Here is a 14,234-nt window from a genome sequence, read left to right on the forward strand (position 1 = left end):
TGTTTTCTTTTCAGCTTTAACCTGGCCCTTGTTTTTTAAGCTAGTCTATCAGTCTGTGTCTTCTAATTTAATAATTAAGACCTTTTACATTCAGGTTCGTTATTGGAAGGTATTAGTAATTCTTGTCATTTTGTTGTTTTTCTAATATTAGATTCCTAATTCTCATCTACATATATACTCTTCCTCTTTGTGTGTAGGATTCCTTTAATTTTCTTCTGCAATGCTGGCTTAGTATTCATAAATTTGTTTAGTCCATGCTTATCTTGGAAGTATTTATTTCTTCTTTAATTCTGAAGGATAGCTTTGTTATTCATAGTAACCTAGGTTGGAAGTTATTTTCATTCAAAGCTTGAAATACCTCACTCCACATACTCCTGGTCTTCAAGGTTTCTGCTGAAAAATCCGCAGCTATTCTGATGAATAGCACCCTTCACAGGCTGAGGGGTGCAAAACTGTAAAGTCCATTTGTAGAAGAGAGTCCTTGAGATGCCTCCTCAAGCAGGGCCATCTAGGGAATTGGTTCCCCAGGATTCATTTCGCAGCACCAGCAACCCATGTAATCAAAGCAGCTGCATGCATGATTCAAGTGGACCTGTCTACTGCTCATTCTGGCAGCACATCTTGGCAGCATCCATATGGTGAGTTTTATATGCATGAAAAGTGCAAGACTTATTAGGTCACGGAGGCTTCCACCTAGATTTCAGAAAAAAGCACGAGAGACAGGCAGTGTGTCCCTGAGTGGGAATTGCAGGAAGCTGTGGGAGTGCAGTTGAAAGTACAGTGGAAACTCCAAGAAGTTTGAGGTGCTGGAAAATGGAATATGTGCTCTGGAAAGCTGCAGACAATGACAGGACTCCCCCCAAGAGAGAGGCACAGGAGCTGCAACAAGCAATGCTAGAGAGGGGGAGCTGCCCAAGCCCTTTGGAGCTCACATCTCTCACCACAGCTCACCCCAGAGGCTGGACACAAAGCTACAGAGTTTAATGTCTGCCCTGTCGGGTTTCTTTCTGTCTTACTTTGGTTTCATTGGTTTCTATCTTATTTTTCTTCCCCATTTGTATGGAAATATTTAACTGTGTCATTGTATGTAGGAAGTGTCTAACGTTCTTATTGAATTTTAGAGGAGTTCACAGGTAACAGCTTACCTTGAGGTCTCAGAGGAGACTGTGGCCGTGGACTATTCAGTAATGCTGGAACTCAGATTCTGGAGATTCTTAGAGATGAACCAGCTCTGTTTTACATAGTGAGATGGACATGAGCCTTTTGAGGGCCAGGAGCTGAATGCCGTGGTTTATGTCTGAAATAGTCTCCAAATGTCTCATATGTTTGGAATATTATTAGATCAGGAAGGTGCCACACTCATCAGTGAATTTATGCAATTAAACACGTTAAATGTACTGGTATCAAGTGGGGCCAGTCAGAGTGGGTCACGGAGGCTGACTTACATGGGTATATTCTCTTCCCTAGCTCTGTCCTTCTTGCTGTGTTTCCGGGCTGCCGTGGGACGAGCAGCTCCTCTCTGCACAGGGCCTATCACGATGCCATTTCCACCCTGGAGACCATTAATAACGGACACAATAAATTTCTTCCTTCAGTTGTGGGTGTTGGGCATTTTGTCTCAATGTTGACAAAGTGACTAATATATTTCATCTTTCTCTATTATATTTTAAGTTTAATATGCCATGGCTAGCTTGTCTTTTATCGATCGTGCCTGTTGTAGGTTCTAAATACCTCCTGTACTGGGACATATATAACTTTATGAAGATTTGTAGTAGTTTTTTGAGTATGTTGAGGCTCATCATCAGGTTATTTGAGCTTGCTCTGCTCTTTTAAAAAAATTTTTATTTTAGCCACATATATATTATTTTTTTTTCTGATACTGAGGATTGAACTCAGGACCTTGAGATTGCCAGGCAGTTGCAGCACCACTGAGGTACATCCTCAATCCAAGATCTGTTTTTTTTTTTTTTTTTTTATGTTAACATTGACTGTAATAGATTTCCCTCTTAGGATTGCTTTCCCTGTGCCCCGCCTGTTCTGTCATTTTTTTACTGGAATTGTCATTTGATCCCAGAAATTTTTAAATTTCTTCCTTGATTTTATTATGTAACCCACTAGATGTTCATAAGTGTGTTATTCTCTGAATCAAGATCCACTTGGTTTGATCTAGCACTGCTTTTATAGGTCTGAGTCCTCCATAGTTAAAAGAGCACTGGCCCAGAGAATTCTGTAGTTAGGGATGTGACCACGAGGTGGCAGAGTAGCTCAGCGGCTGCAGAATAAGGTTTTGCGCGACTAGGCTTGGGGCAGGAGTAACTTTTTCCTTATTGGCTGAGTAGATCAGAAACCACTATAATTGTTAGACGAAGAAGGGAACAACCAGAGACGAGAAGTAACACACACAGGTGGAGTTACCAGTCTGTGACTGATCCTCACTGGAATGAAAAATGAAGACAGTCATTCAGGCTTTGTTCACATTCTTGTACTTCCAGCTGCACCGTGAGTTTGGGGACCACAGAATATATAAGAGATGGTCTTTATACGTCTAGGTAGAACTGGATGTATTCGGGTTTCCTGTAGTTACTGAAGAGAAAAGCAATTCTGGAGAGTGACTACTTGACCACCTTTTGCTTTCCCTTTTTCTTACATACAGTGGGCCGCGGAGAGCAGGTGGAGCAGCGCCCTTCCACCTTGAGAGTCCAGGAAGGAGACACCTCCGTGATCAACTGTACTTATTCAGACAGTGCTTCATCCTACTTCCCTTGGTATAAGCAGGAACCTGGAAAGGGTCCCCAGTTAATTATTGACATTCGTTCAAACAAGCAGAAAGAGCAAAAGCAAAGACTCGTTGTTTCACTCAACAAGGCAGCCAAGCACTTCTCCCTGCACATCACAGCCACCCAACCTGGAGACTCAGCTGTGTACTTCTGCGCGGCTGTGCACATTGCTTCCTAGGCACCTGCAGCCTGTGCAGGAACCTGCCCCTGGCCTGGGCCCACCCACTTTCCATGAACACGGATCTTCCGTTATGGAATTTGCTGTAATGATTTGGGACATCTGTCATAGAGATACAAAAAGCATATAATAATAAATTTAGATTCAAGATGACAAAATTGAAAGCATTTTGTTGGCTGGCTGTTGCATCACAGATATGTAAAATTTGATTTTTTATTTATTCAAGGCACACAGCTTAGAATTTTTATATCCAAAGTAAGAAATGAATAATAAATCAGCAGATGTATAGTACAGGATCTGGAGCACATGCCATGAGACCTGCACTATTCCCAAATTCAGGCATATCCACGTGGTCATAAAGATGTGCTGAGTGAATTCTTACAGGGATTTAGGATGTTTCATCTTGAAATTCATGCTGTAAAGGTGAGCTTACATTAGCTATTTAGATTCATATAAATAATTCAATGTCATAATTTCTGATATGCATGCATTTTGAGAGCTTTCAAAATTGTATTTGTTAGTTTTCTCAAGCCAAAACTGTTTAGAAGAAGCAAAGGAGGCCACTTTACATTGGTTAAAGGAACAATTCAGCATTTCTATTGTTAGTGGAGATAAAATTGTTCCATTTATCAAATACTTGTCATAGGCTAAGTTTTGGTCTGTCTTAGCATTTACACTATAATCATAGATCTCTTTTCTACAGTTAAGGGTGGCACTTTGTTGGTTCTTAGGGTATGTCTATTTAGTTTGTCTTTGATGTTATTACTGATGCTGTGTTTATTTCTAAAGCCAAGGTGACATCGTTGTTGCTATCCATTGCTTTTTATGTATGCCAATGTCTGGGTTGGCTTAGTTTCACTAACAATACTCCTGCTGATTCCTGGAGAACTGGGTACTGGGCCAAATACACTGTACTCCCCCACCCCAAAAATGGAAGCGGTTTATCCTGGGGCAGAAGCAAAGGCCTATAGTTAGTCTGCCCAGAGTGCATCACTGAAAAGCAGACATTACCTAAAGAGGTCTCCATACTAGAACTTAATTTTCCATAATAGTCAAACCTCAAACCCCCAAAAGCCAAATAAGCAAAAATAGAAAAATTAGAAGACAAGGCAATACAAATGCAAAAACTCCCAACTCCCCTAGTCAAGGTTGTTCCGTGGGGTATGAAGGAGGAGGGAAGCAAAAGCCTAACAGCCAAATTATTTGAAAGGATAAGAGAGGAGATTAAAAAAAAAAATCTTCCTGGTGCTTGACCAGTACAAACAAAACATAACAAATAATGACCGTACTAAAGCAATCAGCAAGTCCATGGACAACACTAATAAAAAGTGAGCCAAGCTAAATAAAACAATACAAAACAAGAATTCCGAATCAGAGTCCATAAAATGGTACCAAGCAGAAATTCAGGAGATTAAAGATTCCACAGAAAATATGTACAGCAGATGTGACCAATGAGAGGTGAGAGTGGCTGAACTAGAAAACAGGGCAGGTATTGGTAATAAATTAATGAGAGATAAATAGAAACAATGAGTGCATGAAAAATGGACCTGACAGCTGCTAAATGACACAAAGAAGACTAATCTAACCACCTGCCTCACAAGTGCAAGGACCTGAGTTTGATCCCTGCTAGAAAAAGAAGACAAAGCTAAGATTAATTAGTGAAAAATCAGTTTATCCTGGTACCAAAAAAAAAAAGAAAAAAAAAGAAAAAAAATCAATGAATTGAAAAGTTGGTTCTTTGCAAGAATAAACAAAATAGACAAACTCCTGCCAGAAATAAAAACCTCAGAAAGTTTGTGATGATTCTATGTGTGACACATGTTCACAAAATAGTCTTTGAGGACACTAACCTAAGTGGACAGTTGACATCTGAGATGTGCACTTCTGGAGCCAGCAAGGGAAGAGCCTCGAAACCTCACAGATTTAAAACCATTCCCCTTACAGTAGTAAGGAGACGACCACAGCAAAAACAAAACTAGCTTATTGGTGCTCTTCTTGGCCATTCAATGTATAGCAAAAGGGCTGTGTAAGAAGGAAAGAAACCAGGTGAGAATGAATGATGCCCTTTTTCTGCCATCCCTGCCAGCATTTATCCTTGCACATAAAAGCCTATTTCAATGTGTTTCCGAGAAGTCTCCCTCTCTGTGGATTCAGAGAAAACAGCTACTGAGACCTGCAGAAAGGTGTAGAAAGTAAGGGACTACAGACTGGGATAGAAAATTTCAGTCTGGATATTGTTCATATTCAAACTCAACCCTCTTTCTCCTCTTTCACATGAAAACTATCAAACCTAACCCAAGAAGATGTGAAGATGCTTAACAACCCAATGATAAGCAATGAAATTGACTCAGTAATAGAGAATTTACCAAACACAAAAATACCCAGGACTTGGTAAGTCATATGTTGGCCTGCTATAAAGCGGTTACCAAGAGACACATCCCTAACCACACATATGTCATCATTTGAAAGCCTACTCATTTCATAATAAATTCATAACATTTAGTTTTTTTCATCAATATGACAAGAGGTTTCCCTTCCTAACTTCTTTTTTAAACAGCCTTTATACGATTTAGCTCAGTGGTTTCACGGCCTGCCTCGAAAGCATAAGCTCAAGTTCAATGCCTGCTACCCACCCCCCCAATACATAAACAGCAAATAGCCTTTATGAGACCTAAACCTGCATGAGTCAGTGTTCCAAAAATAATCTCAGAGAAAGATGGCTTTTCATCTGTGGGAATGACCTCATGACAAACTTTATGCAAATGCAGCAGATAAAGTACAAGGAATTGATCCTTGATTACATTTTACCAACTACTATGACATCATCTATCCTTAAATAACAGGAATTAAAACCTTGCACTAAATATCTTAATTATTCTTCTCAAGAGAGTCTCCATAAGCAGACAATCCTCAGAAGATAAGAGCTGACCCAGGATTCCAGAAATAGCAGGTCCATGCATAAAGTAGACAGCACAGAACAGAGCTCTCTGATTGCTAAGGTTTCTGATGGTCAAACTCTCCTTTGCAGGCTATTGTTTTTACCCTGTTATTGATGTTTATCACTTTCATAGTGGAATTGTATATTTCAAATCTACTGTACATTGCTCTTTCACTAATAAAATAACAGTGAGGTGTAAGTTTTACTTAAGGTAATAACCATGTTAGTGTGTTAATTCAGTTCTACAAAGCCACTGCTTGTGCAGCAAACTTAAAGAATTATTAATCCGTCATTCCATGCCACTCCTAGGCAAATACAAACAAAAATCTGGCTTTGATGAACAAAAAGAGAATTTTGAATTAATAAAATTAGCCTAAAATGTTGGAAAAATATGTATTGATTAAAAAAATATATATATATGGAGGGGGGGCTCTTCCCTTGCTGGCCCCAGAAGTGCACATCTCAGATGTCAACTGTCCATCTAAGTTAGTGTCCTCAAAAACTATTTTGTAAACATGTGTCACACATAGAATCATTACAAACTTTCTGAGATGATTAATTTTAAATTCTGAAAGAATTGGTTTTATCAGTAAGAGGAGATATTGCCATAGATATATTTTTACTTTAATTCCCTTTATACACAAAGAACTATCATCTTTCTATGAGATGCTTCTCCACATCAGCAGACATCTTTCTACAAACTCTAAAAGGTGAAATGGAGCTCATTCTTTGGTTTTTGAGGAAAATTCACATTCAGTGGTATCCTCTCCTGTGATGACAGTAATTTTACTGAACTATGTTGGTCAATACTATTAGCAGACAGATATATGTAGAAATCACACGAGGCAAAATTTCCATGAAGCTTAGTATCAGAACAAAAACAATTTTGAAGCCACATGCACTAAAGAAATCACTTACAAAAAGGCCACTCATCTAGGTATTGTTGTTATCCTGGGATGGAAGAAACCAATGTCAGATAATTTTATAGGTGATTAAATGACTTTATTATATATACATATAAAACTTTTTTTCAGTGCTGAGAACCTAGGGCTCACACATTCTTGTCACCTCTCTACCACTAAGCTATATCCTCAGCTACTTACTATATGTGTAATATAAAATTTCCTTTTTCTTTAGAAGCTTTCATTAAGTTCCATTTGCTATAATTGATATCTTCAGTGTTAAGCGATATATTTTAAGTAGTGGCACTTCTCAACCAAAGATAAATCATTTATCCATTTATCTGTACATTTAAGAAATATTTGCTAATTGCTCCTAGATTTCTTACATTTTTCCTTGTGTAGGACTAGTACAATGAACAAAAGTTTAATTCTGTACCATCTAACCTCACCAGCAGATGACCAAAAATTCATTACTACTCTTCTGATTTTATCCTAAAATTTGATTATATGATTTTTCATCAGATCACAGCATTGTCCAAATGGCTAAGAGAGAGTAAAATTAAATTCTTCTTAGAAATATTGTAGTATGGAGTTTCCTAGTAAGCTGATGTTAGGGTAAAAGTATGAAAAATACCAACTATTCTTTAGAATTACGTAGGACTACCTGACAGTTAACAGGTGTCTTAGAAAAAATGGAAATACAGCACTGACTTTTGAAATAAACAGGTTATAAGCAGCTGAATTTACTGTCTAGCCCATCAGGGGGAGCACCTTCCTCTCTCTCTCTCTCTCTCTCTCTCTCTCCCTCACACACACACACACACACACACACACACACACACACCTCTTTTTTTCTTCTACTCCAAGCCTTTGTATGTGTTAGCATCAACTTCTTAACTGAAATTGTTAATGGTTGCTCTCTCTCTCTCTCTCTCTCTCTCTCTCTCTCTCTCTCTCTCTCTCTCACACACACACACACACACACACACACACACACACACGTCCCTTTTTTTCTTGAGTCATATTCATCTTTCACAGAGACATTAAACTTCGTTTACATAAGCCAAGATTCATGTCTGGAGACTGAAAATGAGCTGTTCTCCAGGACCAGTGATTGTACTACTCTTAATGATCGGTAAGTAAAATGACCCATTAAGCTTAGTCTCTTTTTTTGATGCCATGTTTTTGTTCTATGTTGTTGATACATTTTTTTTTTTTTTTTTGTACTGGGTATCAAACTTGGGACCTTGCTTCTGTTAGGCAGACGGTGGAACCACTGAGCTAAATCCCCAGCTGCTGATGCAATTTTTAACCACAATTTTCTCTCAGAGGCAGAAGCCATATGTCAACCAAGGTCAACTGCACAGAGTTGATATTACCTTATTCTTTTTTAGGAAGAGTCAATGGAGACTCAGTGAACCAGACAGAAGGCCAAGTGACGGTCTTTGAACGAGCTTCCCTAACACTGAATTGTTCTTATGAAACCAAACAGTATCCAAACCTATTCTGGTATGTCCAATACCCTGGAGAAAGTCTGCAGCTCCTCCTGAAAGCCATGAAAGCCAATGATCAGGGACGAAACAAAGGTTTTGAAGCCACATATGTTACAGAAACCAGCTCTTTCCACTTGAAGAAAGCCTCAGTGCAACAGTCAGACTCGGCTGTGTACTACTGTGCTCTGAGGGACACAGTGGCAGGAACTGCGGGGTAGCTGAGCACAAACTCTAAGCAGCAGCCAGAGGCCTGGCTGCTGAGTGTTTGCCTCAGTATCCACTGAAGTTTAGGGACCAGGAGCTAGTCTATTCTTTTTACCTTCTACCACCCACCACCAGCAATGTTTTTGTGTAAAAAGTCATCCAAATCAATGCTAAGAATACACCAGAAGTGAATGTGCCTCACACAAGATACTTTAATAGTGAAAGAGTCTATCAAACTAGTTTCTCAACCATGCCAGACAATTGTGAGTTTTAAAAGCACAAACCTTCAGGATGACTAAAATGGTCTAAATGTTCATCCTCACATACAATTCTATATTCTTGAGCTTGTTCAAATTCATTCAGTGAAATGTTTTATATAGAGATACAACAGTGGCATATGAGACTGCAAATGCTTAATGTCTTTTCCCAAGTTGGGGCAAGAAGGGAGTGATTCTGAGAGAAGATTTGTCCCAAGAAATAACTGTTTCATAACAAAATAAACATTTAGAAGAGGGGGAAGATAGGGTTCTACATATAACCACATCTTTGGAAAGAGATGATGGAACATTTCCTAGTTTTGGGGGAAATTACATCATATAAATACAATGGTGTTCTCCAAAATGGGTTACTTTTTTTTTTTTTTTTAACCAGAACCACTACAAGCCTTTATTGTAGGCACAATCTACAGGGCTGTTTCTGAACAAAGCAGAGAGAGCAATATGGCTGGGACAGGGAGTATCTTTTATAGGGGCTGGGAGGGGTTTACAGAAGCTGAGGTAGGATTGAGTGAGGTAGTGGCTAGGGATTGGAAGAGCATGTGATGTTACTAGGAAGCGCTTGTGATGTCACTAGTGGCTTGTGTCATCTCTAGTTGCCAGGAGGTAGCGAGTATCAGGTCACTGTCTTGATGGGAAGAGGCATGGTGGGAAGAAGGCTGTCCTTTAGTGGCAAAAGCCATATTTTTTAGGTGAGAAGCAGGGCATTATGGGAAGGGAAAGGCTATTCTTTTTATGTAGTGGCCATCTTAAGATGAGGGAAATCTAACATTTCAGGCTTTTGTTTTATGGTTATTGGGTGAAGGTCTCTTCCTCTGGAGCTGCTTCAAGCTGGCAAAGGGGTGAAGATTGGGGCTAAATCTGGATCTAATGGGGGCAGCAATAGATGGGCTCTTCCTCCTTCTGTTGCAGTGGCTGGTACTCCACCATGATGAGTTCTGTGACTGGTTGGTAAATGCCCTCATGTGTTCCTGCAAGAAATTTTGAAAACAGCAGAACAGACACAGGCCTACCATGGCCAGAAGACACACACAGGTCACTGGGCCCAATGAAGTAGCAGTGGCATAATCTGTTGGAGCCAGGAGTAGTCTTGGGTCATTCCTCACGTACCCCATTGTTTCTTAAAGTTTTTGATGCAGTATTATAATTCTTTAACCTTGGCCTTGACTGTGCCTGATTGGTTAACAAATTAAGACACTCTTCACCCAGAGCCTTGGCACTTTCCCCTTAGGCTGCTGTCAGCATGTCGAAGGCATGTCTGTTTTGGAGCACAACAGCTGCTAGGAAATTAATCTGGTCCTGACTATGTTTAGGGATTGGTTTATTTTGTCTATGTCTTCTGAGATCTCTACTGACAATGCGTGATAGAAAGGTGCAGAGGTAGAGAGATACATGCTATACCCATTGTCATGCCAATGAGGACCCTTGTTTCCATTAAGAAAGGGACCAGAAGGGGGGCCGCCTCTTGACCTCTGACAGTGGGAGGATCCTTTCGAACATCTGGGATTCTGTATAAGATGGTCAAGGGAGGGCTGAGAGATGCTATGTAACAGAAAATTTCAGATCGGCTGAGGTGTTGGAACGCTTCCTGGCTGCATATGAAGTATAGGCCATTGGATAGGCAGAACAGGCACTCTTCTGTGATAAAGAGGAAGCACGCAAGGCAAGTGATGGTGTCAAAACTGGGTTAGGTTATTTATGACCCAAAACTGTAGAGATCTCCCATCCTCCACAATTTCTCACCGAGCTAGCTTTTTATCAACAAGAAATTATTTGGGAAAGATGGGCAGTATTTAGGATCTGAATAAGGAAAATTTCATTGAGATGAGTCTTATCTAGTGACTGGAGCTGGAGGGAATCTCAGTTTCCTCAATATCTTTCCAGCTATTTCTCTGACAGGAAGAATACAAGGAGTGGGAGATAGCTGCAAGGACTATGAGAGGAAACTTGGCAAATCAGAATCTTTGTATTTAGTTGCAGGAGTCTTGATGTCTTTGAAAATACTGGAGTTTTTTTTTTTGCCTTTCCTACTGTAAATCCTTAATTGATGTCAGTTTATTGGCCCATAAAGTGTACATTTTATGTTACATGGGTCCTTGGGCAAAAAAATGTGCATGTAAAGGGATACTTGGCATAGTTCCCTGATGCAAAGGCTATACAGGAAATCCGCTCTGTGGATTACTGACCTTGTTATCCAGGAAACCTTGCCCAAAACTCTTTCATTTTCATTATTTTCCTTTCTTAGTGCTCTGTCTTATGTTATTTTTTAAAGAGGACTCCATTCTAAGTCTTTTTCATTAGTTGAACACAAAACTCACATCAAAATTTATGTACTTACAGTACAAACATCATTGTAGGTCTCTGGCTCACAATCACATGTAAATTCCAAATTCTTATGGTTGGTAATGAATCAGGAAATTTCTTGCAAAGTCTGCTGGTGACGGATCATTGAGCATTTTGTTATTTAGGTCATACACCGATAGCAAAGCATACAATGTGTTACTTCTTTCTGTCTCAGTGATAGGGTTATGTGACATACTACCCAAATGGATAACTGAAAAGAGGAACAGATCAGCCAAGCTGAAATGGCAGCAAAGAACTGAAAAATGATAATATTGAAAGCCAAATTCAAAGAGAAAGTAAACAAAGTAATAGAAGAGATAGTTGAGGGCCAGAGATTTAACTCAGTGATTCCACTGCCTGCCTTGCAAGCTCGAGGACCCAAGTTTGATCCCAGGTTACCCCCCGCCGAAGAAGTTGATCATGGTCACATTGACACTGCTGCCTTCAAAAAACTACATATGCAGGCCAGGTATTTACCTCAGAGGTGCCACCACCTGCCATGCAAGCACAAGGTCCTGAGTTGGAGCCCCAGTACCTAAAAAAAGAGAAACTACATATGAACCAGTGAAGACAAACCTAGCAAAAACGGTGAAGAAGGTGGTTATGATGAAAAGAATGAAGCAGTCCAAGAGAGTGACACCACTGAAAAGCTTCGTATTAAAGGAACATGTAACAACTGAAATGTAACAACAGCATTACAAAACATGGGTAAGCATAAGTGCAAATTCTCATGACATCGTGTTGGGCAAATTTATTTTAGATATGACATCAAAAGACCAAGAAATAAAATGAAAATAAATCAGCCTTTAAAATTCATCAATAAAGTAAAAGGAAAACCCCCAAGTGGGACAAAAATATTTGAAATAGTATATCCGATAGGATGCCTCCAAGAAGAATGTAAAAACATCTCTCACAATGCAGCAATAAATAATAAGCCAATTAAAACTGGCAAAGGATGTCAAAGGACATTTCTCCAAAGATAGTATTCAAACGGCCAAAAAGCACACGAAAAGAGAATAAGCATCATTAGTCTGTAGGAAAATTTAAATCAAATCTAAAATGGATTAGAAAAACCCCTAAAATGGATACCATCTGACTATCAGTAAGATAGATAATATAAAAGGCAGATGACATAGCCAGATGTGGACAAATTGGAATCTTCATATATTTCTGGTGAGAATGAAAAATGTTGCAGGTACACTGTAAAGCAGCAATTCTGTTCCTATTTCTTTACCAAAGAGAAATGAAAACATGCATCTATACAAAAAGTTTTTCAAAGATGTCAATGTCAACATTACTCATCATAGCTAAAAGTTAGGAAGAACCCGGTGTTCAACAGTTGGTGAATGGAACCCTAAAATGTGGTATATCCATAAAGTGGAACTTAGCAAAAACAGTGGAATAATACGATAAATATTACAGCATGTATAAATTTGAACTATGCAAAAGCAAGTGGGTATCAGACATAAAAGGTCACGTGATATCTAACTGGCTTATACACAATGTCCCATACAGATACATCAATTTCACTATGTATTTAGACTTCTAATTGCCTAGGTGGCAGGGGTGATGGGAAGGGAAATGAGTGTGAAGGGTAGTGGGCAATGAGAGTGTTAGAATTGATTTGGCTGATGACTGAGCAGGTATGTGAAAATATTAATAAGGATTGAAATTTAAATGGCTGAGTTGTGCAGCTGGTAAATCAGATTTCAATAGAGCTGTTAAAAATGTAAATCTCTAGACAAAAATATGTGGTATGTCTGGGCACTTTAAAAGCAAAATCAAGTAAAGGGAACAATTTCTAGTGGCTCGGCCTTCCACCCCTACTCAGACTGTACCCACTTGTCTGTGTTGGCTGAAGCCCTTCTAAGCCTGCTCACTGGTGTTCCTTGTCTTCACCCTGCCAGACTGCAGTCTGTTTGTGAGACAGCAGCAGAGTCATCCTTTAAAATCATGAGATTAGTTTGTGATATTCTTTTAAAGCAAGGAAACATCAGCAAGAAGACAACCTTTTCTCAACCCTAATGTCTCGTATCACAAAGAATAAAAAGCAAAACTTTTGCGTGGATTTAAATGCTGTACATGATGTGCATGCTATAAATAAGGATACCTACTTGTTCCCTTCAGCCCACTCCCCTGCCTTGAGATTTATCCCTGGAATATCCACATGGCTTCCCTTTTTAATATTTGCTCTTTTCTCTTCTTAGCATGGTCTTTTCTAACCACCCTGGAGCAGCAGCACCTCTCATTGCTTGATGTCTCTCAAACAGCTTCTTTTTTTTTCTAAAACTATGTAAATTTAAATACTTATCTCTGAATAAATGAACGTTCATACATAGTTCTCTTTTTTTCTTTTCTTTTTGGCTTATTCACAACACCCATTTACTTAACTGGGAAGGGTCAGAGAAGGAAAGACAGTAATGCACTATTTTTGAAATACATTTGGTCATCTACCGGTGAGCTCCATTACATCAAAAGAACCAAATGGGCTTAACATTTCACTTAAAATAATTCAGCATTAACGGTTTTTACAGAAACAAATAACTTAGAACCAAATAAATTATACAGTCATGCTAATGAAAACTTCTTCTTGGAGGGTTATGGCCAAAATCCAAAAGGTAGGACAATCTTCTGAAAAACTGGAACGCAGAATGTTTTGTTCGATTTAGATATCATCGTCTTCATCATCATCCCCGATGTCATCAAACTGAATTTCATCATCGTCTCCAGGACCAAATGTATCCGTTTCATTGATCTTAGCATGCTCAGGAAGCTCGCCATACGCTTTCAGACTTCTTGCTTCATCTGCATTGTATTTTAGAATCACATCAGCCTTGTTATCCTGGTAGTCTCGGAGACCAACCAATATGATGTCTGAGGTATTTATCCAAACCTTTTTTCTCAGTTTCCCTCGGATGTGACATAATCTCTTCACACCATCAAAACACATGGCTTCTAACCGTCCGTTTCCCAACATCTTGATTACCTGGGCATATTCTTGCCCGTCCTCTTTGAACACCAGTTCTCTTTTCTCAGATTCGTTCTCATTCTTACCTCTGCGTCTGTTTTTACCTCCTTTACCTTTATTTTTGGGCATGGCGGTTAACGAGGGTCGCGCGGCTCG

At 39.3% G+C, this 14,234-nt stretch overlaps 1 protein-coding gene, 1 long non-coding RNA gene and 2 gene segments (V, D, J or C); 3 read left to right on the forward strand and 1 right to left on the reverse strand.

The window, feature by feature from the left end:
* Nucleotides 1-2,447: 2,447 nt before the first annotated feature.
* Nucleotides 2,448-2,955, forward strand: LOC104871804. The segment is given in 2 exon segments: nt 2,448-2,499; nt 2,654-2,955. Coding segments are annotated over 2 exon segments (354 nt in total).
* A 4,822-nt stretch (nt 2,956-7,777) lies between these two features.
* LOC104871803 lies at nt 7,778-8,506 on the forward strand. The segment is given in 2 exon segments: nt 7,778-7,930; nt 8,190-8,506. Coding segments are annotated over 2 exon segments (363 nt in total).
* A 786-nt stretch (nt 8,507-9,292) lies between these two features.
* On the forward strand, nt 9,293-11,348 carry LOC104871749. Its single transcript, XR_782963.3, has 3 exons — nt 9,293-9,459; nt 9,680-9,802; nt 11,286-11,348. It is a non-coding gene; the product is annotated as an uncharacterized LOC104871749 (long non-coding RNA).
* Nucleotides 11,349-13,444: 2,096 nt separating this feature from the next.
* Nucleotides 13,445-14,228, reverse strand: LOC104871750 (eukaryotic translation initiation factor 1A, X-chromosomal). Its single transcript, XM_010637813.1, has one exon. It carries the CDS (start codon nt 14,205-14,207, stop codon nt 13,776-13,778), a length of 432 nt encoding a protein of 143 aa, XP_010636115.1. The 5' UTR covers nt 14,208-14,228; the 3' UTR covers nt 13,445-13,775.
* Between the last annotated feature and the right edge of the window lie 6 nt (nt 14,229-14,234).

The sequence above is a fragment of the Fukomys damarensis genome, unplaced genomic scaffold (assembly GCF_012274545.1).
Source record: "Fukomys damarensis isolate Sample0158 unplaced genomic scaffold, DMR_v1.0_HiC HiC_scaffold_17, whole genome shotgun sequence".
In the NCBI taxonomy this organism is placed as follows: Eukaryota; Metazoa; Chordata; class Mammalia; order Rodentia; family Bathyergidae; genus Fukomys; species Fukomys damarensis.

Excerpts from the sequence above, each read along its gene's own strand:
- LOC104871750 (XM_010637813.1), bottom strand. The coding sequence starts at position 14,207 with ATGCCCAAAAATAAAGGTAAAGGAGGTAAAAACAGACGCAGAGGTAAG.